Consider the following 26,505-nt stretch of genomic DNA (forward strand, 5'->3'; position numbering starts at 1 on the left):
GCAGAGATGGCAGAACGCAAGGTCCCGGCTCTGAAAAGAATAACATTGTTATAAATTTTGTGTTAAATATTAATGATAATAATAAGAAAAATTATTAAGCAACAATTTTTTTTACAATACGAGTATTTTTTGTATGTTGTGTCTTTTTTTTCAAAATTTCGTTTGTATTTAGATCAACGTTAGGTTCATAAAAGATAAGAACGATCGCAAATTAAAATTTAATACTACTATACATACCTCATCGTAGTGGAGCCATGTGAAGGAATCAAACCAACAAGATTGGAATGAATGCTGTTCTGGCTTTTTCTTCCCAAATGTACGCTTATGAAACGCAAAATTTCGAGGCTGATAAGGAATACTCATTTTGAACATTAAACAATTACATATATGATATTGTTTCAATGATTTCTAATCAAATAATAACTGATGTACTTAGAGAACAAAAATATTTTCAAACTAATTACTGTTTTTCACGAGTATATTTACTCAAAATTGTTTTAAGTGGCAGTTACCTTTGAATTAAAGCGATCAATTAAAATTAAAAGAATCGCCTGTCCCTAATCAAAACACCGACAGTGCAATCACGGAAAAGAACAATAAAACAATTAACGCAATTACATTTACCCCGTCCCCTAGTTTATGACACCTAACAAGGGATATTGACACATCACTATAGGCAACCTCAGAGCAGACGGAGATGGGACACATGGCTTCTGCACTGACGGCGCGTTATTACAAAAATACTGTAGTGCGTTCAGTTACAGCGAAGGTTCGCCAATGATGGTTCGTTTCCGATTCGGTCTTATTGAACGATAAGTTCGGCGCGAACATTTCAAGATGGCGGCTCCCAGAAAATTGATTGCGATTTTGATGGCGGAAATCGCTAATAACACAGAAAGTACTTAACTAACAGATATTTCAAAAATAATAAAACCTATAATAATTTGATTATAATTATAAGTGGTGTGGATGCGATAGTGTTATTTTTCATTAGCGATCGAAATTTAGTGTAAGAGGTGCATTGAATCAGTTATAAAACAAAGCCCTAAAATAGCGCAATACATTACAATCTTCAAACGTAGTTGTAATTTTCTTTTACATTGAATGAATTTTCGTTTCGTTTACATTTAATGAAAATATTAATAAATTATAGCATTCAAATGGAAAAAAAACACCTGTATATTTTGCGAATTGAACTGTCTTAGAATGCACATCTATATTGAAAACTCTTTTGTAGTGATAATGAGCGATACAAATCTGGCATTTTATTATACCATAAATCTATACATTTATTTTACCCAAGTATTTTATATCCGCATTATGATCAAACGCGATTGCTTGTTTTCACGATGATGTTTCGAACACTGCAAAAACGCACGATCTTTACACGTTATTACATCGGAGTTTACATTTGCGGGTACCCGTTAAATACGATAATTGTGTAGCAGTAAATTTCTACAATATTTTAAATGTATTTTCATTATAAAACACTTAAGTGTTATGTTTAAACTGGTTAATATATATACTTAATAGTTCATGTTAATCCATTTCGGACAAATGTACGCCTATTTTTTAAATATGTTCAAATGTTTTATTAAAGCAACTGTTAAGTTTTTGGCTTAATATGCCAAGAGATGACACGGAGGTATCATAAATTGTGTTTAATGACCAGACACATGTGGTTAATGACCCCATACTGAGTCATACAAATATAGGTCCCTGGGTTTATGACACCCTGTTTTCTTAGTAATTGTCTGGACAGTATCCGATCATATCGAGATAATCGGTTTGTGATGAACAAAGGGGCAATTAAACAATGGGTGGTTAAAAATGCTGAAATAAGGAGTGACAAAATTGTTGTGAACAATTAAATAAAAACATTTATATGTATCAAGAGGATTTAGTTAATCTGTAACAAGGTAAGTTTTTACGGACATAAAGGTTCAAATAGTTTCTTTATGTTGATTACATAAAATCGATCAATTTGTTGTTTGTTTTCGTCCTTATTTGTGTTCATTCATTGGATTCTATTAAATCTGAAAGAATTTCAATTTCTGAGTATTTTGTTGTTCTTAAAAAGGGTCGCGAATATGATTGAAATCTTATCACGATACGGATCATCAAACGCAAACAATAGCAGAATGGCCGCAGTGTTGACGGCCAAAATTTGAGGATGCGCAAACGTGACGTCATTATCGGAATCCCAAAAACCTCCTATACACTTTGTTTATTGTTCAATTCATTTTGTACTACAAAAAAAGGAAACAATATCGAAGTTACACTGAACAAATACAACATATTTCTTTGTCCGCCATCTTGGTTTCGCTAGCGAACTATATCGAACTACCTCCCAAGAGGGTTCGCTTCGGTTCGCGAACGTTCGCGGCGAACCGAGCGTTCAGTAGCGAACGTTCGCGACCGTTCGCGAACTATGGCTTTGGGGCGGCGCTGTTTTGGGGATTTTACGTTTATTTATATAACGATGACTAGCCGAAATATTGGGGGGAGGGGCGGCCACCCCCCCACGTGCCCCCCCCCCCATTATCTACGCCCCTGATTTGAAGTGACAGTTAACGTGACAGGCCTTACTTAAGTGTTAATGGCTAACGACATTACACACGATTGATCATTGACGCAATGAACGGATTAATTATCTACCGTAATGAATCGGGAGCAGCCGGGCGAAGCGGTTGGTGAAGTGACAAAGAAAAAAATTCTCAACTTTGCCGACACTGGGACAGTTATTCGCACTTGGAGATAAACCACAGCAGTGCTCCAGCTAGGATTTGAAAAGGGCAGGGGGGCTTTTTTGTCAAAAGGGCACTTTCGACGCGCAGTATTTTGTCAAAAGGACACTTTCGATGCGCAGTATTTTGTGAAAAGGGCACGTACGAGGGCGCGGGTGTTTCTGGAATGCTTCATATTGTATGTTAATTTATATGTTATAAATAATTGTATTATTCCCATTATTATTAAACCATTTAAATATAATGTCTATAATCAGGATTAAAGTAATTACAATGAAATAAGAGATTTATGAATTATCATATGTAAAAAAAAAAAAAAAAAAAAAAATTAGGGGGGGGGGGCAGGGCGGCGGTAGGGGGGAGCAGGGCGGAGGTTCGGGAGGGCAGGGCGCGGCGCCATTCGATTTAAGCCTAGCTGGAGCACTGCCACAGTAAATACATGTAAAATCGGGACTCTGGACAAATTTTTATATCGAATTATTCGACATAACAAAAATCGAGGCATGCGATGTTTATTAATATAGATAAGAAAGGAAAAAAGTTGGGACATTGAGCTTACTTCGACATATCGAGAAAATAGAGATATCCGATGTTGAGATAACGTGAGTTGACTGTACATATGCAAAACATTTGCAGGTTGGTCGGATGTATTTGAACACGTGCTCCTACTGCATGTGAAAACCATGTTAACACCTTTATTGGTCTGCTATCAAAACATCCTTTCATTTTTGTTTGTATTTGCTGTCTATGTTTGTGTCAAGTTGAACTGCTGCAGATACGACATACAACCATGTAAAATGGGGAACTTGAACAAGCCCGTATTTGGTACTGGAGAGACATCAGCATTCAAGTTACTAATATATTCTGGTTTCTAAGTGAGATCAATATGTGACCTGAATAACATATATTGTTCCATTGATTGTATTAATGCTTTTTGTATACACGTGACATGCAGTACCTAGCGAGCGATTTCTTTAAAAGAGAAAAATTCTTTGCAAATTAGGAACATTTGATTTATCAACCATAAGTATATGCACGGTTGTTATTTGTTATTGTTGTCGTTTTTTAGATTGCAAAAAAAAACTGTTTAACCAAGATAACAGATTAGACTGTGAAGTCCGCACAGGCTAATAAGGGACGACATTTTCTGCGTTTATGATATATTTCGTTTAAAGATAGTCTCTACTAAGCAAAAATCAAGTCTAGGCGACAGCACAGGCTAAACTGGAACGAGACTTGACGCACATACATTCAACCACCTTTTCACAGAGCGCGGCTCATATCTACTTGCTTAAAATTTTCAGCCACCAAAAAATGGATAGACTCATGTTTGCATTGAGTGGTTTCCTCGCATTTGCGTTACTACTGGACTGCGCATGCGCATCACCTGGCATTGAACGTAGCTGTGAAAATGAACCACAAGCGGCTTACATGAGCATGATGCGTAAGGAGTTTTACACGTTTCACGGTTGTCGGTATGAATTATAAAGATTAATCGTGTAATAAGTTAAGCAACAACTAACATGTTACTATTAAATGTGTTTGAGGGTGAAAACAGACCAGTATTTTAATTTCGGACTTATCAAAATGTGATGTTTGTACCATTTACATTTATGTGTTGTTTTTCTTTCGAAATTGGGAACTATCAGTGATTTTAAAATGCTACTTATTTAATGATGAATCAGTTTAACGCAATTATAATTATAATTTGTTGCAAATTTTTTTTAACGCAGTACATGTATCGATTATATTTAGTTTCTGTTTTTGAAATAAAATATAGAAACATTCATGTTAACTTTCTTATATTCTAGATGATGTAACGGCCTTTGTTTGTCAGTTTTGCTTATATCATTATTTCTATAAATAGCAAACGCATAGGCATACATTTATTTATTTAAGCAGTCGGCACCCTCTCATATTTTGTTTGATGTTATATTAACGGTAAATGTAACCCATTTATGCCTGATGGACTCTCCCATCCTTCTAAATTGGATCAGTTTATTTTATGCTTTCCGGTGGTTTATAGAGATATATCAGTGACTTAAAACTGATAATTTCACAGTTTCAAACAGTGAAAATAATCAGTGAAAATTATCGATAATTTTCATTGTTTACTGTGAAATGACGTCATTTTCTTGACGAAATGACGCCATTATCCCAGCGACATTCTTTAGTTAAAGTCTTTAACATTATGGATGTCTAGTATATTTATTTTTATATTTAGAATATTTCTTACGGAAATTACTTTAAGAAAACAGCGCAGACCCTGATGAGACGCCGCATCATGCGGCGTCTCATATGGGTCTACGCTGTTTGCCAAGGTTTTCTAGACGCTAGGCATAAGTGGGTTAAAATTACAAGGGTTTTACAAATATAATACTACAGTGATTGGTTTCTAAATCTGCACCTTTTGTACTTAATTGTATTAATAGTGTTTTATATTAAACATTAGTGTATTCACATTTCCTATCACACATAATGACCACGTTATTATTGTAAATATTTCTTAATTTCTGTCGGAAAATGTCAAGGTCGAACGCGCTATCTTCTGGTAGTTTTCGTTGTTTGCCATGCATATACTACTATGCTTATTAAATAATTTATATGGTGGATGTGGTTCTTTTGTCGCATTGAACCAGTCAAATTTGTCGAAATTTGAAGATGCCCCTCACCACACCACCAACTTTGGGCGGGATATAAAAAGGCGTAGCTAGCCTCCAAGCATTATCTTTTTTAACACTCGGAAAACTAAGATCTTTTCTTTATGGAAGTTCATTTTTCTTATCATGGCTTTTCAGGTGGAAGATATGGTATAAGGACAAATCAGATGCACATGGTTGGGTCGGGACACTTCCGCGCAACACCATGTCATAATATGATGCAGATGATGAGAGAAAATAACACGTAAGTACTATAATACAAATAAAGTGTATTCCGGTTGAATAAAACATTTTATTATTTCCGTACCATAACTAATCGGCCATGCCTCTAACGCATATCGAAATTTTGCTTACAGACCGCGATGTTTGATGAACAGCTGTCGACGGTTTGCTGGTCGTCAATTTACAGCAGCCGTTGGCTGTCCACGTACGGAAGTTCTCACAAATGGCTGTATACCCAGGAAAGAGATATGTGATCCAAAGTATCCTTTCCGGACGACAACCGGCGTCTGCAACAATCTCTTACACCCAGATTGGGGTACCTATGGTGCAATGCAGCGGCGTATAGTTCCAAATGCCTACCATGACGGTAAGTGTTTTGTTAATATATGTATGTCTTTAAGTTAAAATTTAGTTGAATTCATAAAGCAACTGTATTTACAATATATGGTTATAGAGGTTAATGTTTAAAAAATCATGTGTCATATAATTTTAATTAACGACTACATTCAGCATTTTATTGAAAAATAAATTTTTGAAAAAACACAAATTGTATTTCGATAATGGCTTCACTTAATATTTTAAGTATGCTCTGAGGCATGATTTATCTTAAATGTATTGTTGTGTGCCCTCGAAATGTGTTCTTTAATTTAATAAAAGCTGAAAATATATACAAACACACGTATTTCACATCCAGGCCATTCAACTCCTCGGGTGTCCTCATCTTGCTCGGGGAGCAAGTTGCCACCACCCCGTGTAATCAGCAACAAGGTCCACGCGGCAGGCCCAGTGGCGAGGACCGAGATGAACTTGTCATATATGGTCATGCAAGCGGGACAGTTTCTAGGACATGATTTTATACGCACCAAGACATTTACACGTAAGCTCATGCCTTGTTTAGTATGGTATTAAATCACTATTGCCAATTAACAATTTATAAAAGTGTTATTTTTATAGGGTTCGTTCAAGTAACAATATAACCATACAAAACTAACATTATTTGTAATGTTGTCTACATACGTAACTAGTTCTGCCTGATATTGTGCATGTTTACAGAATAGATCTTACGTATTATATTCGTTTTGCTGTTATTAACTTTATAGATATGGTATAAACAGATGGAACGCATTAATAACTTTATGTTTCTGTTGCTTTTTCTGATTTTAAACATATGTTCGGTTAAATTAATGACAGGAAAGAAGTTGAATACAAACATCGAAACTTTCACATGTTCTTCTCCGTGTGGTTTTACATTTAAATCAAATGAACTTGTTTCCAACTTACCATTATGCATAATTACAAATGGTTTGCTTTTTTCTATCGAATATTGACAAATTCTATTATTAAAACAAAATAGGAGATGACCAAGAACCCCTTCAGTGCTGTGAACAAGACTCAAAATGGTAAGACTAACATTGTAAGACATCAAACATTTTTGTTCAAAATGGGTAACACATCTATGCTTGTGAGCGAATACCAGAGATAATACCATACAAGCTTTGACTTTCTGTTAATATAAAAATTACGTCCATTTTTAGCAGCACTGGTCAGAGGCCAGCGGGGCTTTTGTCATGGTCCTGTGTCCGTCGTGTGTGCGTGCGTCCGTGCGTGCGTGCGTTAACTTTTTCTTTAAACATCTTCTTCTCCTGAACTACAAGTCCAATTCTGATAAAACTTCTCACACATGTTCCTGGGGTGAACCTCTTTCAAATTTGTTCAAATTATGCCCCTGGGGTAAAATTTGTCCCCGCCCCGGGGGTCAATAAATTGAACATATGCTTATATAAAGCCTATTTTGTGCAAACTTTCAAAATCTTCTTGTCCATAACCACGGGTCTAGTGCTACCACATTTGGTATGTAGTAACATTTAATAGTTCTCTACTTTGTTTGTTCAAGTTATGACACTGGGGTCAAAATTTACCCTGCCCCGGGGGTCACAAAAATGAACATACGCTTATATGAAGCCTATTTTGTGCAAACTTTAAAATCTTCCTATCCATAACCGTAGGGCCTAGGGCTACCAAATTCGGTATGTAGTGACATTTAATAGTTCTCTATTTAGTTTGTTCAAATTATGTTCCTGTGGTCAAATTTGACCCTGCCTCGGGGGTCACAAACATGAACATACGCTTAAATAAGGCCTATTTTGTGCAAACTTTAAAAATCTTGCGTCCATAACCGTATGGCATATTTGGCTACCAAATTTGGTATGTAGTGACATGTAATAGTCCTTAACCAAGCTTGTTCAAATTAAGGCCCTGGGATCAAATTTGACCGTTCCCCAGGGATCACAAAATTGAAATATGCTTATATTGGGCATTTTCTGTGCAAACTTAAAACATCTTCTTGTCCATAACCATTGGGCCAATTTCTACCAAATTTGGTATGTATTAAAATATTTGCCCCCCTGGGGTCAAATTTGACCCTGTCCCGGGGGTCACAAAAATTAACATATGCTTAAATAAGGCCTATTTAGTGCAAACTTTAAAAATCTTCATGTTCATAATTATAAAGCCTAGGGCTACTAAATTTGATATGTAGTGACATCTAATAGTCCTCTACCAAATTTGTTCGAATTATGCCCCTGAGCTCAAATTTGACACTGCCTCGGGGTCACAAAACTGAACATAGGCTTATATAAAGCCTCTTTTGTGCAAACTTTAAAAATCATCCTGTCCATAACAATTGGGCCAAGGGCTACCAAATTTGGTATGTAGTACCATCTTATAGTTCTCTACCAAATTTGTTCAAATTATGCCCCTGGGGCCAAATTTATCCCTTGAAGGCTCCCATTAAAAAGATGTTCAAGAAAATTTGATTCGTCAAAAACCATGGCCACAGGAAATCGTTGAACCTTGCATGTTTATGCGTTTTTGCTATTTATTCATTATGGGATGAATAAACTATTTTCTTCTCAAACTAAAAGTTTCTCAAAATACACTTGGAATAACTTTTTAATTATAAGAGATAAATGCATACATGTCGAGCGTGATAGGTAGACCAACATGTTAACTATCCATAAATGTTTACCCTTTACCGAACGACACATTTTGGACTGCCCCAAATTGAAAGAGATTGTAGATGAGAAATAATATTGTTAAGGACTATTTATAAATTGGCTGGGTGGGGTAGAAATCTTTGTGATAAAAGGAGAAATTGCTCATCATGAGCAATTTCTCCTTTTTGAAACCGGAAGTTCTGTTTTCAAAACGAAAACAAACTCTTCAGAAGGAGAAATGGTCTATTGGAAGTCGAGAATGGCTTTTGGTACTTAATCATGGCATATCTACAAAAAATGTAAATGTATAAGCTTTTTATGACTATATTCGTCTACGTAATGAATAAATGGATTAAATTCATCAATGGACTTTGTCTGCCATGTGTCCCCACCCCACCCGCACTACATATCTAAAGGGGGGTTCTAAAGATTTGAAAAGATAAAATGGTTAAAATTCAAACATGTTTGTTTTTAATGACATCATTTTATGATTTAAAAACAGATTGCAAACACTATGTGTTCAAGATAAACTTATCAACATTGAAATGATTTTAATATTCAGTAGTAAAACAGTAAGGAGAATCCAACTTAAAAAAGATGTATCTATTAAAAGTACAGTCTACCAATGCCGTGAACAATCCCCTTGTTTATAACATGACTGCCACTAAGTCTACTACTAGCAACCTATCAGAGAATAGATCAGATACCTTATTTCAATATATGGCAATTCTAGTATTTTTCAAACTCAAACATGACAGGTAACAAACGTCAGATGGAAAAAGTAAAGGAAAGTTAGGTCAAGCTAATTGTTTGTCATGATATCTCTTTAAACCTCACTCCATATGCAAGTAGTGTTGCCATGATCGCAACATCTTGATGAATTTTAATTCAATTTTTTGTCTCATAAACATTTACTTTGTTTAACAACTTCTACAAAGTAATCATTCCTACTGCCTTTCGGCACCTCATGAACCTGAAAACTCGTAACTTTATGTTTCTTCAGGCAAATATCTTCTTTGTACAATAAACAATTTCTTCACCACGTTATCAATCCTGCTACACTCACTAATGCCTCAAGAATGAAGTAAATTTCAGGTGATCTACGTCATTAGGTATTTTGCATATGTCATGAACTATATAAGTAACAGAAACTTTGAAACCTACAAACACTTTTTGGAATTTTGGAAAAAGATTCATGATTGAATGAAGGAACTTTCATTAATCTTGTAGAACATGCGTAGATTTGATCTTCAACATCTAAAAACATGTGAAATAGAAAGAACGACAATATCTTTTGGTACCTACGTTATAAACAAAGGACCTGTGCGACAATTCCCGGGCTTTTTAGTCTGTTTAGTTAACACCGTAGTAACGTTTTCCATATATAAAAATGCTCACCTTTCCAACTTTAAGCGCCCAGTGGGACGAGGGATAGAAAGAGAAAGTCACATGCTTGAGTACATTTCAACCCATGCGCATTGTACGTTTTTTTCGCATAAAAAACAGTGGAGCGATACAGGGGGCCATCATGGCCCTCTTGTTATTTGTTCGCTTGCAACAAAAAAATTAGTAAGTACCACGCGTTTCAAGTCAGTTTACTCTAAACTACGATAAACCTGATAACTGCCGCATCTGCCGCATCCGCGCGAGAAATAGTTGTATAATTTATGCAAGAGGTTTGAATTCCTCAATTATATTTATTCACAAATAAAAACATTATGTGAATATCGTGTTTACTGGAACATTTTGAACAGAGCGTATATAGAAAACAATCAATAAACAATGTTTGTAGTATACGTGTCGCTGAAGAGAATGTTAATGAATGATTAAAATAGTCCACTATCTGCTGCGACATAACGACGTAATATTTTTATCTCAGCACAGGTCATTCATAATCTGAGGCTATTATTAGATACGAAAAAGTAAAACTACTGCTGATAAAGAAGTTTAGTGGGATTTCCATTAAACTATCACGCGACTGTTGCGTAACCTCGTTTATAGTGCATGCTACTACAGCGGGGTTTAACGTGTCTGGAAAACGTTCTTTTGTCCTCAACAGATAGCGGAGATCTTTTGTATTCACGGGTGCTAACATATGACGTACCCTTTGGGTCAAAAGTACAGATACGCCAACAGCTAAAAATAGATATCACAGCGGTGACAAAATTGTTACCGCGGTGACATTTTTGTCACCGCTGCGATATCTATTCTTAGCTGTTGGCGTATCTGTACTTTTGACCCAAAGGGTACGTCATACTAACAACGCAATAGTAGAAGGTTAAGTTTGTTTATATTCACAGTTCTTAATTTATAAAACGTTGTACATTAGTTCTGTAACAATTACAGGTATACTATAGACAACAACAAAAATGCGTTATTGACGCTAAAACCGAACATAAAAAGAAAACTACTAAATATAACAAAAATACCTTTTAAGAAGGTGGTCGGCGTAAATATTGACTTTGAAATAAAGTTTGAAAATTACGTTTTTAATAATTACATTGAAAAATATGTTTAAACAATATTGTGTTTTTGTCTTGTGAGTCGCATATTCACCGCATGAAATGTGTGTTATCATTATCAAACCACAAATAAGTGTAAGTAGTTAAAACTATACTACGGGATTGCGCATCATATGTGGTCTCATATTCCTTATTTTATGTGTATTTCTTCACCATCGAAATATATCGTATGCTAATATTTGATTTACACGAAGTTTTCTTTCGACCCATTTAAATCACACTTTCATAACCGCGTCATACGAAAATGGGTCGTATGCGTTTCGACCAGCGTATCTTAAGCCCAACATGCGCATTTTTGCAGTCTCGTTAGAGGCGATGCTGTTCGCTATTAAATCACTCAATGTGTTATGATCTCATTATGTATCTCCTGACCAGACTGAGAGATGAGCAGGCTGAGTGGGCTAAAAATATGATGGGCGCATATGGAATAAGACCCATTTTCGCATGACGAGGGTCATTAAAAATCTGATTGGGAATTGTAAATGGAACATTTAAGATAATGCTTTTCGATACAAAATTTAATATAAAATAGCAAACTGGTTACTAAGGTTAGCCTATCCAGGCGTCCAGGAACGCTTTCCAGACGTGCTGACACAGTACGGCAAACATTTGTGGTTAGAAAATTAAACGATTTTCCTCATATTGTGACGCTATACTATTTTGGTTGTGTTTGTTGTCTCATCTTAAAAGAAAGACTGTGTTTATCGAAAATCAATTATATATTCCCCAGACGATTTGGTGAACGAGTACTGACCCTAAAATTCTGCGAAATGGAAATTAACGCGTAATTGTAACTCGGCCACAATTTGTGTCGTTTGAACATACAGAGTGTAGTCCGGAATTCCTTACACTGAACAGTGCTACATCCTTTTGCGCTGAGCACAGACACATTAATGTAGCCAAAGTTCAGAGTTGTATCTCGTATCAGTCTATGAACTATTCGAATATATTCATGCGTGTCTTCTGGCGTTATGTAAAAGCCATTTTAAGTGATAAACTGGGCAAAACAGCTTTGCCGAAAAAGCGCATTAATTTAGCGCTCTTTACCTATGTTAAGGTCAGAGTTGTGAACTGCTTGGGTAACAGGTAATGCATAAAAAACAAAGTACTGGTAAACAAGGCTGTCTTTATGACTACCTTAAAGTATCAGTAAAAAGTATTTTTCACAGATCTATTTTTTTTATTTATTTGTATCTTATTGTATATTTTTGGTTTGTAGAAAAAATGGATTTGTGTCAAAAATCAAAAGTTTTGTACAAGGAATTTCCATTGTGAAATCAAATTCTTGGCGAGATAGCTATTCGATATTCCAACAATATTAATTTCAAATGCAAATACAATTTTTTCTTTATATTCAGTTCTCATTAACCTTTTCATCATAATTTCTATGCTTTCAGAACGTCGAAATGGGCAATGTTGTTGTTATTTTGTCTAAAATATCTATATAAAATAAATAAATAGGATAATACAAATTGCACACACATCTCCATCCGTGCGTTAAGACGCACTCTTTATAAATTCGATTGGCTTGTGTTCATTTGAAACTTGATTTTGAAAAATGAGTTGCGTCTTAAATTATGCAATAGCGACCAACTTGAGTGTCTTCAGCGCTTTGATTTAAAGATACATTAGTATGCATTATCACATCGAGCACATACACATTCGCGACTTACTCTCCCTTATCAAAAATGGCTAATTATGATATACATAGTTTTAGGAATGTGTACCATCTGTGCAAATTTGGGCAGGATTGAATGTAAAAGTTATTATCCCCCCTTCCTTCAAGTGTTACGTAACTGGAAAATAATAATTACCAAAACCTACCGTGCATCCAACCCGCACAATACTCGATAAGTATGTGGTAAGTATTAAGTCGGTTTACGGACTAATATTGTTAGTAGTCAGCATGTTAGATGCATTCCCTTTGTTCGCATATCTCACCAGAATCATTCAAACTGTCCGTTTCATTATCGTGTCCACTGCATATATCTAAAGTGAATATAATTTTGAAGGCATATGATACGAATTCGTTGAACTCTTCGTGCAACTTAGACATATGTCAGTCAAGCCGGCTCACAAAAAGTAATCTGTTATTTTCTTTGTATGAGTCATCAAATGTATTTGTTTTCTAACATCATTAAATTGCAGCCCTGAATGTTTCCCTATTTCTCTACCAATGTTTGATCCGATGAAGAAGCCGTGCATGTCATTTTCCAGATCAAATGCCAAATTTGATTGCTCAAGTAAGATTTTTTCCACACTAACTTATTCATAATCACGCTCTTGTTTTACATTTAAGTTTGGTAAAGACAATATGAATTGAACAAAAGTACAAAATCTTTACAATAAAAGGGATTAACTCGAACAATTTCGGGTCACAATACTGTATAATTCGGATAACCGGGTAGTTTTAAACTATTCTGAAGTGATTATTTAATTTTAAATAGAAGATTTAACCCTCCCCGGGATCTGAAAAATGAAACCTTGGTATTTTTATAAACAGCTTTCAAATGTTTTTATATTTCAATTGTTGATAATCCATTAACATTTTTCAATTCGCAATTTGTCTTTACCAGAAGTGTTTCTTTACTTTAAAAAGAGAACATACATTAAGTATTTCAATATTTGACTTTTTTAAAACGTCATTTTGAGAACAAGTCCTTCAAAACAAATGAAGTGAATTTATTAAAGAACACAAGAGTTCAACGGCATACGGGGCCGATGTAATCTTTCTGAACGTTGTTCATTCGAAACAGTTCACTACTAATAAAATTAAAGATGACATAAAGACGATCAGTCGCAGTTAATGTATTTAGACTTTTCTTGATCTGTAAACTAACGTCCAGGAGTCGTATTCCAGAAGCATCTTAAGTTAAATTTTATTTCTATCCTTGAATTGGGAAATTTTCGTAATTGTTTCATTTTATATTGAAATAGATTGGCATCAAGATATACATTTAAAAAACATCATTATGCCAATTTTATTTTAAGAATACCAAAAAACATGTGTTTCATTATTTAGCAAAGATATACAAAACATTGTAATTTTGAACTTGAGTGAAATAATTTTAGAAATGACTTAAAATGTTTCTGGAATACCACTCCAGATTAAACTTTTTTTCGAGTGCTCCATGGTTACATACACTTATGGGTATACACCTTACAGTATTTTTGTGTAAACAAAGTTATGCATATGGATGTATTATATATTTAAATAAATTAAATAAATCTAATGTTTATTTATAGAGATTCGTCAGCAGATTAATTTCGCTACATCATATTTGGACTTGTCAACCGTGTATGGAGAGAGTGAAGAAGCGGCACGTGACCTTAGGGCATTTGTTGGTGGTAGGCAAAGCAATATATACGTAAAGAGTTTGCGATATATTTAAGAACAACAAATAAGAAAATATCATCAATTAATAATATTTTAGTTTCTTTTGTTAAAACATTTTTTTGTCTGTCATTAAGAAGTTGCATATACATCTCTTAATAACACATTTTTATTGACTGCATATTACTTTTTTGTTGGACATGTTTTTACAAACATGCTTTATGAGACGAACGTTTATATATTAGCAAAAAAGTACATTCGAAACAAGAAAATGTGTTTGCATGTTCTGTTTAATTGCTATGTTTATACAAAATAAGATATGACATTAACGCAAATGTACTCGAAAACGACTTACTTATAGCAAAAAACTTATACGTTTGTCCCATTATTTGTCTGAATATAATTGACATTTCGCCTGGACGATGATCTCTCCGCCCACTTAGTCACGAGGCTAAGCTGTTAGAAAACCCAGACAAGCTATCACCAGAGTGGCTTCTTTGTTTATGGATTGCCCATAGATTACGCGATATTCCGGATGATGTTTATGGACTTTTTCAACCCCTATAACACTGGTGTAAGGGGGTTTGTGTCATATATTTATTATGCAAATGCTAAAAAATATTAGTTTATAAAGAAAATTAGCTATGTTCAACGGGTATTTCGGCACTTTAAACACTTAACAAAACGCTTGTGCGTTGACCAAAATCTAACCTGTCACTTCGTGTAATGATGATATAGTAAGAAATTAACACCTCTACACTGGTATTTACCCATGATATTTACGAAAATTCTAACGAAACATTTTGTCCACATGTATTTGACTCGAATAGCGCTTTATAATTGGAATTTCGCTTATGTCTAAAAACGCTTTCTGACGCCGAGAGGGTACCGAAATCCCTCATGTTATTACGTATAAAAGATATTAATGAAATTAAACATTGCGTATGGGACATGTATCAATCATTATAATGAAAGTGCAGAACGACAAAACGGTGGCATAGATACGTTTTTTATTTAAATAGTACCATAAAATAGCTCTCACTTGTTTCTGACATGAAAAACTATTTAAATCGTTGATTTCGTTAAGTTACGAAATTAACAATATTCCCTATTAGTTAACATATACACGTGATACAATTCATACTTAATATTGTTTATATGACATTTTCATTTTCTGAAACAAATTAACTTTTCTATAAGGGCGATTTTGGCAATTTTGGTAATTCTATTCATGGAAGCTTCCACTCGCACTTGTCAAGACCATATTTCTGCGTTGGACATTGTATAAAAATAAATTCCTCTAACTTATCTATCTAGATACAGACTGACCGAGTTACAAAAAGCTTATTTTAACCGTGTCTTTATATTTAATTTTTATTTTTGGTCGAAAAAAAAATAACGAAACTCGTTGAATAAATGAGAACTAGTCATTCAGCTTGTCTAGAAAGTGGCGGACAGGTCGTTAGCGCGCATGATTTATCGATCGCTGATTGGTCGATCGATATTAAGATAAGAATCTGATTGACAGTTGGCGAGATGTCAATTATTTTATGGAATCATTGACATAATAGTTTATAAATATAAGTTCGCCCTGCTCTAATATGTATACATCACACACATTGCGGCTGCTTGTGTTTTTATCGGCGGCTTCACCTTTTTACTCTTTCATTTTTTTAAACAAAGTTTAATATTATGAGAGCCTGTGTTTAGGCCAGCTGAAGTCTTTACACAACAAGCTTAGCGTTGACCCGACTGATAGTACATGTGCACTCAACGGAAGGTTTCATCCCACGAAGAACTACTGTCCTTTATCAGGTGGGATGAATTAAAAAAGCATTTGAATAATTGATTGCCTTTTTAAATCAATTTCTATGTTGCCATACGAATACTGTGTATTTTCAGGCAACATTATCCTATTTTATTATGCTATTTTAAAAGGTGATCCGAGAGTCAATGAACAGCCGATCATGTCCTCCATCCACACAATATTCATGCGAGGACATAACAGTATTGCGACTGGCTTGTCAAAAGTCAATCCTCATTGGGGAGACGAGATGCTGTATCAGATTGCCAAAAAGATCCTGATTGGTGTTTGGCAGAATATCGTTTATGGGGAGTACCTTCCTCAAACTATTGGACATGCTGCGATGGTCAGCAATAACATCCAGCTTGCGGTATGTGGTTAATTTACTTGACTTTATTAACACTGAAAAAGTATACCTTAATTAATCGTAACGGGCACTAACAACAGTCGTAAGGTGGTACAGTACGTTAATTATGTTGCGTGTAGGAAAGGAAAAAAGACGTCACCATCTCGGATCATAAGAAATGTGATTTATGTTTTAAAACATGGCAACATGCCCACCACCAATGAGCAAACATAATGGTTGCCACACTAAATAATGTGGGTAAAACAATTTTCCGTCGAATGTCATGTTTATTAACACGTTAACTAGTTTTGTTCAAGTAAAGTGAAATAGACATTTGCATGCAAACACATTTCATGAATTTCTATTTGACGATTTATAAAATCATTTTTAAATTCCAGTTTGCTTAAATGATCTCCTTTGAAGTATTATCTTAAACCAACAAGTGCATATCATATATTAACACAATTATTTTTTACGAAGGTACAATCAATCAAATAAAATGAATATGCTCAGATTAAGGGGGGCTTGGCCAATACCGTTCACGACTGGCTGCATGAAAGAGTTTTTTGATGAACAGCATTCCCCTATTTGAAATTAAAAAAATTAATTCGATACCCACTATTTTAGCCCAAAGGCTACAAGGACACGTATAACCCATTTGTTGACGCTACAACACTGAACGTTGGTGGCCTGGCCTTCCGATGGGGTCATTCGAGCGTTCGGCGAGATATAGCTCTTCTAGATAAACACTACAAGAATCCAGTCCCACCGGAACCTTTGTACAATCACTTCTTCAAGGTTCCTCTGTACCATGCGTTTAATGGTCAGGCAATAGACGATATATTGCGCTGGACTTCTAATGCTAAGAGTTCCGGATTAGACAGGTTTGATCGGAATTGATAATGTCAAAAAATGAAAAAATAATAACTTTATAACAGTAATTGAAGATTCTTATAGACTACGCTGAATGTTAACATATATTATGCGTTAATATTTCGTTTGTGCACAATTTTGTTAAGCCGTTCATTATACATTGCTGCACAACAATTTATTGATACTATCGGAAACAAGCAAAGATAAAAGTATAGTACTAGATCAATTAAAACTAAATATGAACTGACATGGGGAGCTTCTACTTTTAAAGTTCTTGGTATCACCTTTGATATTAACTTAGAAAACATGGTAATAACAGACTTGGAAAATAAAATTTAAAGTATTAAAAGTGCAATAAGCCGTTGGAATCGTAGGAAAATTGCACCACTGAAAAAAATAACAATTGTTAAATCATTGCTTTTAGCTTTACTTTATGTATATCTTTACCAACACTAAGAATAGAAACCATACACCATATAAATCAAGTCGTTTATCACTTTATTTGGACAGGACAGAGCAAAACAAAAGCTTCTGTGGTAGTTAACGAATATAATGAAGGCGGTTTAAATATGATTTATTTATGTTCCTTTGAGAAAAATATGAAACTTACAGGGCTACAGAGATTCGTGTCAAGCGAAGGAAATTGTAACACTCGTTAAATCGATAATATATTTTAAAACCTTTTTAACACTGATAAATTGCATGCCGAGAAAGTAGAGAAAGTATGTTTACAGGTAAACAATAAAATTTGGCTTGACGTACTGAACACTTATATATTGTATATTGAAAAGCTGCCAATAATAAAAAAGTGATGATATTCAGGATATGCCACTAGTTATAAACATAATATTTAAATGAACAATAGTTATATTTATATGAAACGTTTATATGAAAGAGGTATCCATTTTTGTTAGAGACATAATGCTAGAAAGCGTATGTTTTATTTCCAAAGAATCTTTTGAATTACTTTTTGGAACACATGTTAATTTCCTATCATACCAAGAATTAACTAGCATTATAAGAGGCTACATTGGAAATTGTCATAATATGTCAAATGAAAACAATAAAGCCCAAGGGCCAATATTGCCGACTTATATAAAGAAAAAAGTAACCAGTCCTAAAGAAGACAAACACATTTATAAAATATTAATCCAAAATAGTAGTATTCCTAATAGTCAAACACAATGGAATTCAGAATTTGCAAATACCGATGGGACAAAATTTATTTACTCTGATGTTCAATTTAACTAGGGATACCTATATTAGATGGCTACAGTGTATAATTATCAACAGAATATTGAAAAAAAAATCTTATGTTCGAGATAAAAATCGTTGCCAACAATCTATGTACATTCTGTTATAATGAAATAGAAAACATAACACACTTGTTCTGGTACTGCCCCTATACCCAAGATATTGTTAAATTTGCTGTTGATATCATCAAGGGGAGTAGACCTAGCTTACTTACTCAGCTGAAATGTCAATGTATAATACTTGGGTTTTCAAATTAAAAAATGACTGAAATTGTGTGCCTTGAAATTTAACGGTCCATTTTTGATTGTCAAAAGAAAAAAAGAAATCCCTCACAATTTGGGCTTGTTAATCGCATGAAGCAAACTTTCGAAATACACAAAACTAAAAACAAAAACAGAAGAGGAATCGAAAAACTGGTCATTGGTCAAATCATTTTCAGACATCCCCTACAAACTACTTCATTTATAATAACAGCTAATATATGTATTGTTCATCTAATCTGCATTTTTGTTAAATCTGCACTATAAATGTAATACACATAATGAAACTCAGCAATTAAATAATTCATCTTTCTTGTGTGCATATTATTAATAGAAAAAAAGATATGCATACATACATGTGTTACTTAATTTGTATTAGTAAACCAATGTTTTCTTTGTTTTTTTTTGTTAATTGTTAAACATGAATGAGGCTCAGAGATTTAATTGCAACTATGTTAATACTCATTATTGTGAATCTTTAATATATTAAATATATACATGTTTTCTCGTTTTTCTAATTTGAAACATTTGTAGTATATAAATCTTGGATTACTATTTATATGGCTATACATACTTTACATGTATGTTTATGTCTTTCAATGTTTGTTGCACTACATGAATGTTATATGAATGTATGTATTATTAAATAGCAAAAATAAAATGTATGCACATCAAAAAAAGATCAGAATAGCAAACATTTTGGATCCTGATGAGACGCCACGTTCTGTTGCGTCTCATCTGATCCAAACTGTTTGCAAAGGCCTTTAAAATTCGGTTCCAGCGCTGAAAGGGTTAACTGTCTGGCTATTACAGATATCTTGAACCGAGCGTGCAGCAGATGTTGTACAAAGACGACACAGGCGAGGTTTTGGATCTTGCATCTTTAAACATTCAAAGGTAAGAGCATATCAATAGTCAAATATGTAGAAAGGGCGTCCAAAATGTATAACAAATAAAAATGATGAAATCACACGTAACTATGTATCATCAGATTGAAATATCTATGATAGCTTTATGTATTGGAATATTTGTGACTCATAATAACAAATACACGAAATATATGTTTTTAAGCAAATTCATTTTGATGCTGCTTTATAAAAGCAAAAAAAATAAATTTTATTTTGTGTCAACCACTTCAAATATATAGAGTTTGCGGTTTTCAATCATATTTTTGTCGTATTACGATAAGTCAATTCAAACGTTTTCGTTGTAAAGTGGTTGGTTTACAAACACTTGTGTAGATACTAAAGGCAGTGACTGGTTACTTGAATAAGATTGTGTGCAAGAATAGACGTTAACTCAATTTTCTTACCAATACTTTAAAAGTTATGTGGCTTGGCCGGCTGTCGAATGTACGAACCTCGTATATGTAATCATTCGCTTTACTACCATTGCTGGCCGGCCTCGTTAAGTTTATGTTGTAAAAAAGCTGCTTAGTCACTTCATCACATGACCTAAATATTTAAATCAGTAAGTTGATCAATGCTTATTACTTTAACTATTTATTGTCAGAGGTCGTGATCACGGGTTGCCTGGTTACAACGCCTACCGTCACGTGTGCGGCCTCAGCGTCGCAAAACATTTCGGTACAGGCCCTGGAGGCCTTGTCGACATGGACCCGGACACTGCCATGCTTCTGCAAAAATTGTACAGGTACAATTATGAGATTGTTTTCGGATGTGCGACTACACATATAATAAATAAAAATATAAACCGAACAAAACAAACTGCTTATTATGATTTAAATCGTATAAGAGCATACTAATAAGCATTTTAATGTGTGAATTATAGATAGTATATACAAATTGTTCAATTGAATTATATATATGTAAATGACCTGTATGTGTATCTACTATCTAACAAAGAGGATTTTAACACAAGTTCATCGTTTATCAATAAAAAAATAGAATAAAACATATGGATACAAGGAGCCAGATCATCCACAAAAATAGTTTCTACTAAGTACGAAAAAAGTTCGTTGACATTCATGCAAAAACACATACACAATGAGGACCACCCACTGTTATGTGGAAACTTATTCATCAACAATTGAAGACAATTATTTCCCTCTTTAAGCAAAACAAGTAAGCGAATCAGTATCGGCGTAGTGCTAAGATCATCATGTTTGTTAAACATATGAATCAGATATTACAAATTTATTTATGGAACTATACTATTAATAGATAATTAATATACTGTTATCAGTTTTCTCATGCACATTAATGGATTGTGTTAAGATTTAGTACACACTATGTTGACATAAGGGGAAAGAAAACTCGTTGTGTGCAACGGAATCAATCGATTGAATAATATATGTTACCACGCACCATGATTATTTTTATACTATTATCGCCGTATTGTTATTTGAATCTATGAACTATGAAAATATTTTAATGTGTAGTTGCCCAGACGATATAGACATTTGGACGGCCATAATATCAGAGAGAAGGTACGACGACGCATGGGTGGGACCTGTGGGCCAGTGTATTATCGCCAAATTGTTCAAGCGTTTCAGAGACGGCGACAGGTTCTTCTTTGAGCGACCGGACCCAATAGTTGGCTTCACGCCTCGTAAATTATTTTTGTATTATATTTTTGACATTTAAAGAACAGTTTTCGCAATTTACGTAGTGTTAAAAAATAGTTTCTACATCTATAGTAGATCGTGTGTACCGATTTCATTTCATGGCTGGCATTGGGAACTGTCATTTCTGGTCGCGATTGATTCTTAAATGATCAGTTTTTAAACGCATGACATACTGAATTTTTATTTACAACACTGGTATATTTTATACATTTCAAAAAGTTTTTTTTTATATAAAAATAAAACAAAACAGTTATTTTTCAGCCCAACTACACGCAATTAAAAAGATAACACTGTCTGCATTGGTCTGTGCAACTACTGACATGCTCGAAATTCAGGAGAACATTTTCAGGACTGACCAGATGTACGTATTTTTGTTGCCATATGTTTCGCTTATAAATCCTTCTCATTCAATGTTTTTTTATATAGTTTGGGTAAAGTGTGTGCTAAATTTTATGAAATTATATAACATTATGTCTTTGTTGTTGACAATACACAAATATAAAGTTTGAGGTTGTTGTTTTTTTTCAGAAAAAATACTGTTTTAAGATGTATTTATACGAATTGACCACTGCCAATTGTCGTTCAAATAACTTTACTAATATATAGTAAATATGTTAACAATTATAAACTCTCGGCTGAGAACGGCTTAATTGCAAATACATGTGCAAATTAATGTTTGAAATGTAATTAATTCTTAACACTTGTTTTTACAGGAAGAAACCTTGCGCTCTGTACCCGAAAGTAGATCTGGACCTTTGGAAAACACATGCGTGAACAGTATCGATGACACTCCTGATACTAGTCATATAGAACAATGACATATCAATTTCTAACATCAACCTTAGTTATTCTTTTGATGTAATGTTATGTGGTATTGAATCTTTATAATGTTCAAATACGTTAAAATGTATATTAGTTTGTAATTATTGATAGTTGAAAACCACGCAATCAAGTTAATATTCAAATAGTGGACTACATTATTAATGCAAGTCAAGAAATATTCATTAAAATATCAGAAACATTACAATGAATTGTAAAAGTTGATATTTTTATCTATCTACTTCGTTAACGCGTATGTTAGAGTAAAGCCTTTATCAAAGGAAAAAGCGCTGTCATAAAGACTATTTGCAACGTTCAAATACAGACAGGTACTTTAAACGTGATCAAAACATGGGTAATACATTTACGACAAAAAAATAACCATTTACTTTGTATAATATTATGAGAAATAACATTATTTGCTCAGATCAATGAAAAGCATCAATACTTAGTGTTCTAAGAAAGCAAAGAATATTAATGAAACAAAAATCGGTTTGCTATGATATGATATATTATATGATACGAAATAATTTGATATCACATACTTTCATATAAATCATTAATAATCCACAATGACGCACTCAGTAATGGGTGACCGTATTTACCTCCGCTCATAACGTTATTTTAATTGTTAAGTGTGGATGATTAGTTTGTCCATTTAATGTTCAGAAATATTGCAATGTCACTTAGATAGTGACGTCACTGCGTTGTGACCTCAGAGGTAAAACACAATATTTTCTTCACTTTTGAAGAATTTAGCGGTTTGCGGAAGACAGACAGACATGCGGACGGACGGACGAACGAACGAACGAGGGCTTTCGATAAATCAAAACATAAAACATGACAAAGTATTTTAACAACTTATTATGCCGATCAATAACTTCTGTTGACCTAAATGCAAGTACACTTTATCTTCATCCCAAGATAAATCCAATAGTGAATCATTTTAAGTAAATTACTACTCTCACTTCATTTTATGCAGATAATGAATGCAATAATGAAAGCCCATCCTATTTTCATAATCTAAGCCTCACAGGTCCCGCATAATAATACTTTGTCAATAACAGCGATGTTTCTCAATTATCCGGTAGGGAATTATAAAAAAATACTTAAGGTACTTGGTGGTGCGCATGGTTAAGGGGCATAATGGAAAGCATTCTATAATAATTCAAGAAAATACCTTGAAGCAATATTGATGACTCAATATTGATAATAGTTGGTCAGAATTTTCATCACTACCATATATAGTCAAAGTTTCAATCTGGATCATGTTCGTCAAACAACTAGGTCATTTGGTCAAATCTTTGAACAACCTTGTAACCTGTCTAAACGCCTCAATATATGATTCAATATTGATGAAAATTAGTCAGAATGAATAACTTAGGTCAAATTTGACCGTGGGTAAAATGCGTCAAAAAACCAGGTCTTCACGTCAAATCTTAGAAAAACCGCGTTATCTCTCTGGGAGCAATATTAAAGACTCAATCTTGATAAAACTTGGTCAGAATATATGTTTTGAAAACAAAAAGTGTCGAGTTCGAACCTGGATCTTATTTATATTAAAAAACATGTCGCCAGGTCAAATCTTATTTAAAAAAAAAACTTATGAAAATCTAGATGCCTTTTTTATGACTTAATCAAACCCTGTGTACAATGTTTATCTTGAATAAATCTAGACAAGGTTTGAAAACATGGTCATGTGATAAACGCCCTGTCACCAGCCTAGAGACCATATGTATGACTCAATCTTGATAAAACTTGGTCAGAATGTTTATTTTGACATTTTATAATTCGAGTTTGACAATAAGGGCTTGGTAAAATCTGTAGAAAAAAAACTTGTGACCCCTATAGAGGCCACATTTATGACTCAATTTTTATTAACATAATTTTATCTTTACAGTATCTAAGCCAAGTTAGAATCTATGTCACGCGCATTCGCAAACTAGACCACCTGGTTAAATCTTAGAAAAATCTTGCAACCATTCTAGAAAAAAATAAATTTATGACTCGATCTTGATGAACCTTAATCAGAATGGTTATCTTGACATGTTATATACTGAAATCGAATCTGGCTAACTTACATAAAAAACTAAATCACCAGGTCACATTCACTTGGTAAAATCTTAAAAATCCTTGTTAACATTCTAGAGTCAACATTTTTATTTAATGTTAATGTAACTTGGCTACAATGTTAATTTTGGTAATACCTACACTGTGTTTTTTAATCTGGGTCAGATGCATACAAAACTAGGTCACTATGCCAAATCTTAGAAAAACCTTGTGATCACTATAGATGCTACATATATGACTCGGCGTTGATGAAATTTGATCAGAAATTTGATATTGAGAAAACTTTTGCAAAGTTGGAATCTGGGCCAGTGGTGTATACAAACCAAGTAACCTGGTTATGTTTAATCTTACCATTTTATGTGGTTTCAGATTGTTTATCTTGACATAATGAAGGCCGTGTTTAAATCTGGACCAAGTGTTGTCCAAAAACTAGATCACCTGGTAAAGTCTTCAGTAATTGGTGTCCTTGGCCCACGTTTGCATCAGTTTTTTGCCGACACTGACAATACTGTAAATGAGAACAGAGAGTAATATATTCACTCACTTTTTGTGAGTCGAGTCAGCAACTTAGGTACGAGTGCTTAAATATACTCCGTGTCTACAAATTCTGCGGCCTATGGCCCGGATGGACCTCATAACCTTCGAAATATATACACACACTTCCCAACAATCGACATCAACTGGCTTCTTGGCTTCCATTAACGGCTGCAACAGTGTGAAAACATGTGCTATGGTCAATACAATTAAGTTGTTTTCATTAATTTTATTGGTGAATATATATATTTATCTATATAAAACATCGTATAAATAAAGCTGTGTATTTCCTTAGTGTTGCATAAACAATCGAGTACTGCGAGAATACCGTTGAATTTTTAAACCCGCGTTAAATGCATATAAAATGTTTTTTATAAACCATCTTATTATCAGGTTAATTCAAAATATCAATATATTTACTGAAAAGACTGAACCCTGTCTTTTCCGAATGAAGGATTTCTGGGCTCCATCTACTGAAATTGTAGCGAGAAATTTGTATCTGAAACCCCAAAGGTAAGTGGTTTAATATTTGGTTTGTATTATTGTATAGTTTTACTCTACTAACTTTGTTCAAATTATGCCCCTTGGTTCAAAACTAACCTTGCTCTTTAAGAAAAGCATTTATATAGACTTATATAGTACACAACTAAAACAATCTTTTTCTCTGAAACCGCAAGGGATTTGAGTTAAATATCTGATGAGCGATATGGTATGGTGGTCCTTTACTATGTTTGTTCAAATCATGTCTCAAGTGTAAAAAGTGGCTTAACCATACAGGTAACTTGTTTGTTTGTATCTTAAAATTCAAAACTTTCATGCGTTTTTATACTGTCTCAAACAATATCAAACCTGTGAAATACAGAGTACATAACCTAGATAAAATCACAGTGATTAAACAAACATCACAAAATCTGCACATAAAGGTGTAGATTCAACATGTCTCGGGTGAGCGACAGAAGGCTTTTAGGCCCTTTTGTTGATTTAAAAAGAGTTTCGAATATTCATCGAAAACTAAAGGAGACGTCAACTTATAATTTAATAGGAAGGAAGATCTTTTAAAGGGGATGTAAAGTTTCTAAGAACGATAACCCTTGATTCAATTATTTAGCGTTATTTTTCAAATATTGAACTGAGAATTAAGAGGTGTCGGATTGGATTGTTTGGAGTTATTGTCAATTATTAGTTCTCACAATATCTTGAACATTATAACAGGTAATAACTGTTTGTGTGTGTGTGTGTGTGTGTGTGTGTGCGTGCGTGCGTGCGTGCGTGTGTGTGTGTGTGCGGGTGTGTGTGTGTGTGTGTGTGTTCGTGTGTGTGTGTGTGTGTGTGTGTGAGGGTGTGTGTGTGTGTGTGTGCGTGTGTGCGTGTGTGTGTGTGTGTGTGTGTGTGTGTGTGTGTGTGTGTGTGTGTGTGTGTGTGTGTGTGTGTGTGTGTGTGTGTGTGTGTGTGTGTGTGTGTGTGTGTGTTGGGGTAT

The 26,505-nt window shown here is 34.1% G+C and overlaps 1 protein-coding gene across 1 annotated transcript; it reads left to right on the top strand.

The window, feature by feature from the left end:
* The first annotated feature begins 5,561 nt into the window (after positions 1-5,561).
* LOC127858049 (chorion peroxidase-like) lies at positions 5,562-22,465 on the top strand. The gene is made up of 14 exons (XM_052394919.1): positions 5,562-5,651; positions 5,764-5,996; positions 6,324-6,506; positions 6,984-7,029; positions 13,296-13,390; positions 14,394-14,495; positions 16,192-16,296; positions 16,420-16,655; positions 17,259-17,515; positions 19,832-19,915; positions 20,531-20,671; positions 21,420-21,589; positions 21,867-21,966; positions 22,319-22,465. The coding sequence occupies exons 1-14, from the start codon at positions 5,575-5,577 to the stop codon at positions 22,377-22,379; spliced, it is 1,890 nt and encodes a 629-aa protein (XP_052250879.1). The 5' UTR covers positions 5,562-5,574; the 3' UTR covers positions 22,380-22,465.
* Positions 22,466-26,505: the final 4,040 nt, after the last annotated feature.

Source organism: Dreissena polymorpha, chromosome 14 (genome assembly GCF_020536995.1).
Source record: "Dreissena polymorpha isolate Duluth1 chromosome 14, UMN_Dpol_1.0, whole genome shotgun sequence".
Taxonomy (NCBI): Eukaryota; Metazoa; Mollusca; class Bivalvia; order Myida; family Dreissenidae; genus Dreissena; species Dreissena polymorpha.

Excerpts from the sequence above, each read along its gene's own strand:
- LOC127858049 (XM_052394919.1), top strand. The coding sequence starts at position 5,575 with ATGCACATGGTTGGGTCGGGACACTTCCGCGCAACACCATGTCATAAT. Across the intron at positions 5,652-5,763 it reads ATGATGAGAGAAAATAACAC|ACCGCGATGTTTGATGAACA; the intron begins GTAAGTACTATA and ends TTTTGCTTACAG. Across the intron at positions 14,496-16,191 it reads CCTTAGGGCATTTGTTGGTG|GCCAGCTGAAGTCTTTACAC; the intron begins GTAGGCAAAGCA and ends GCCTGTGTTTAG.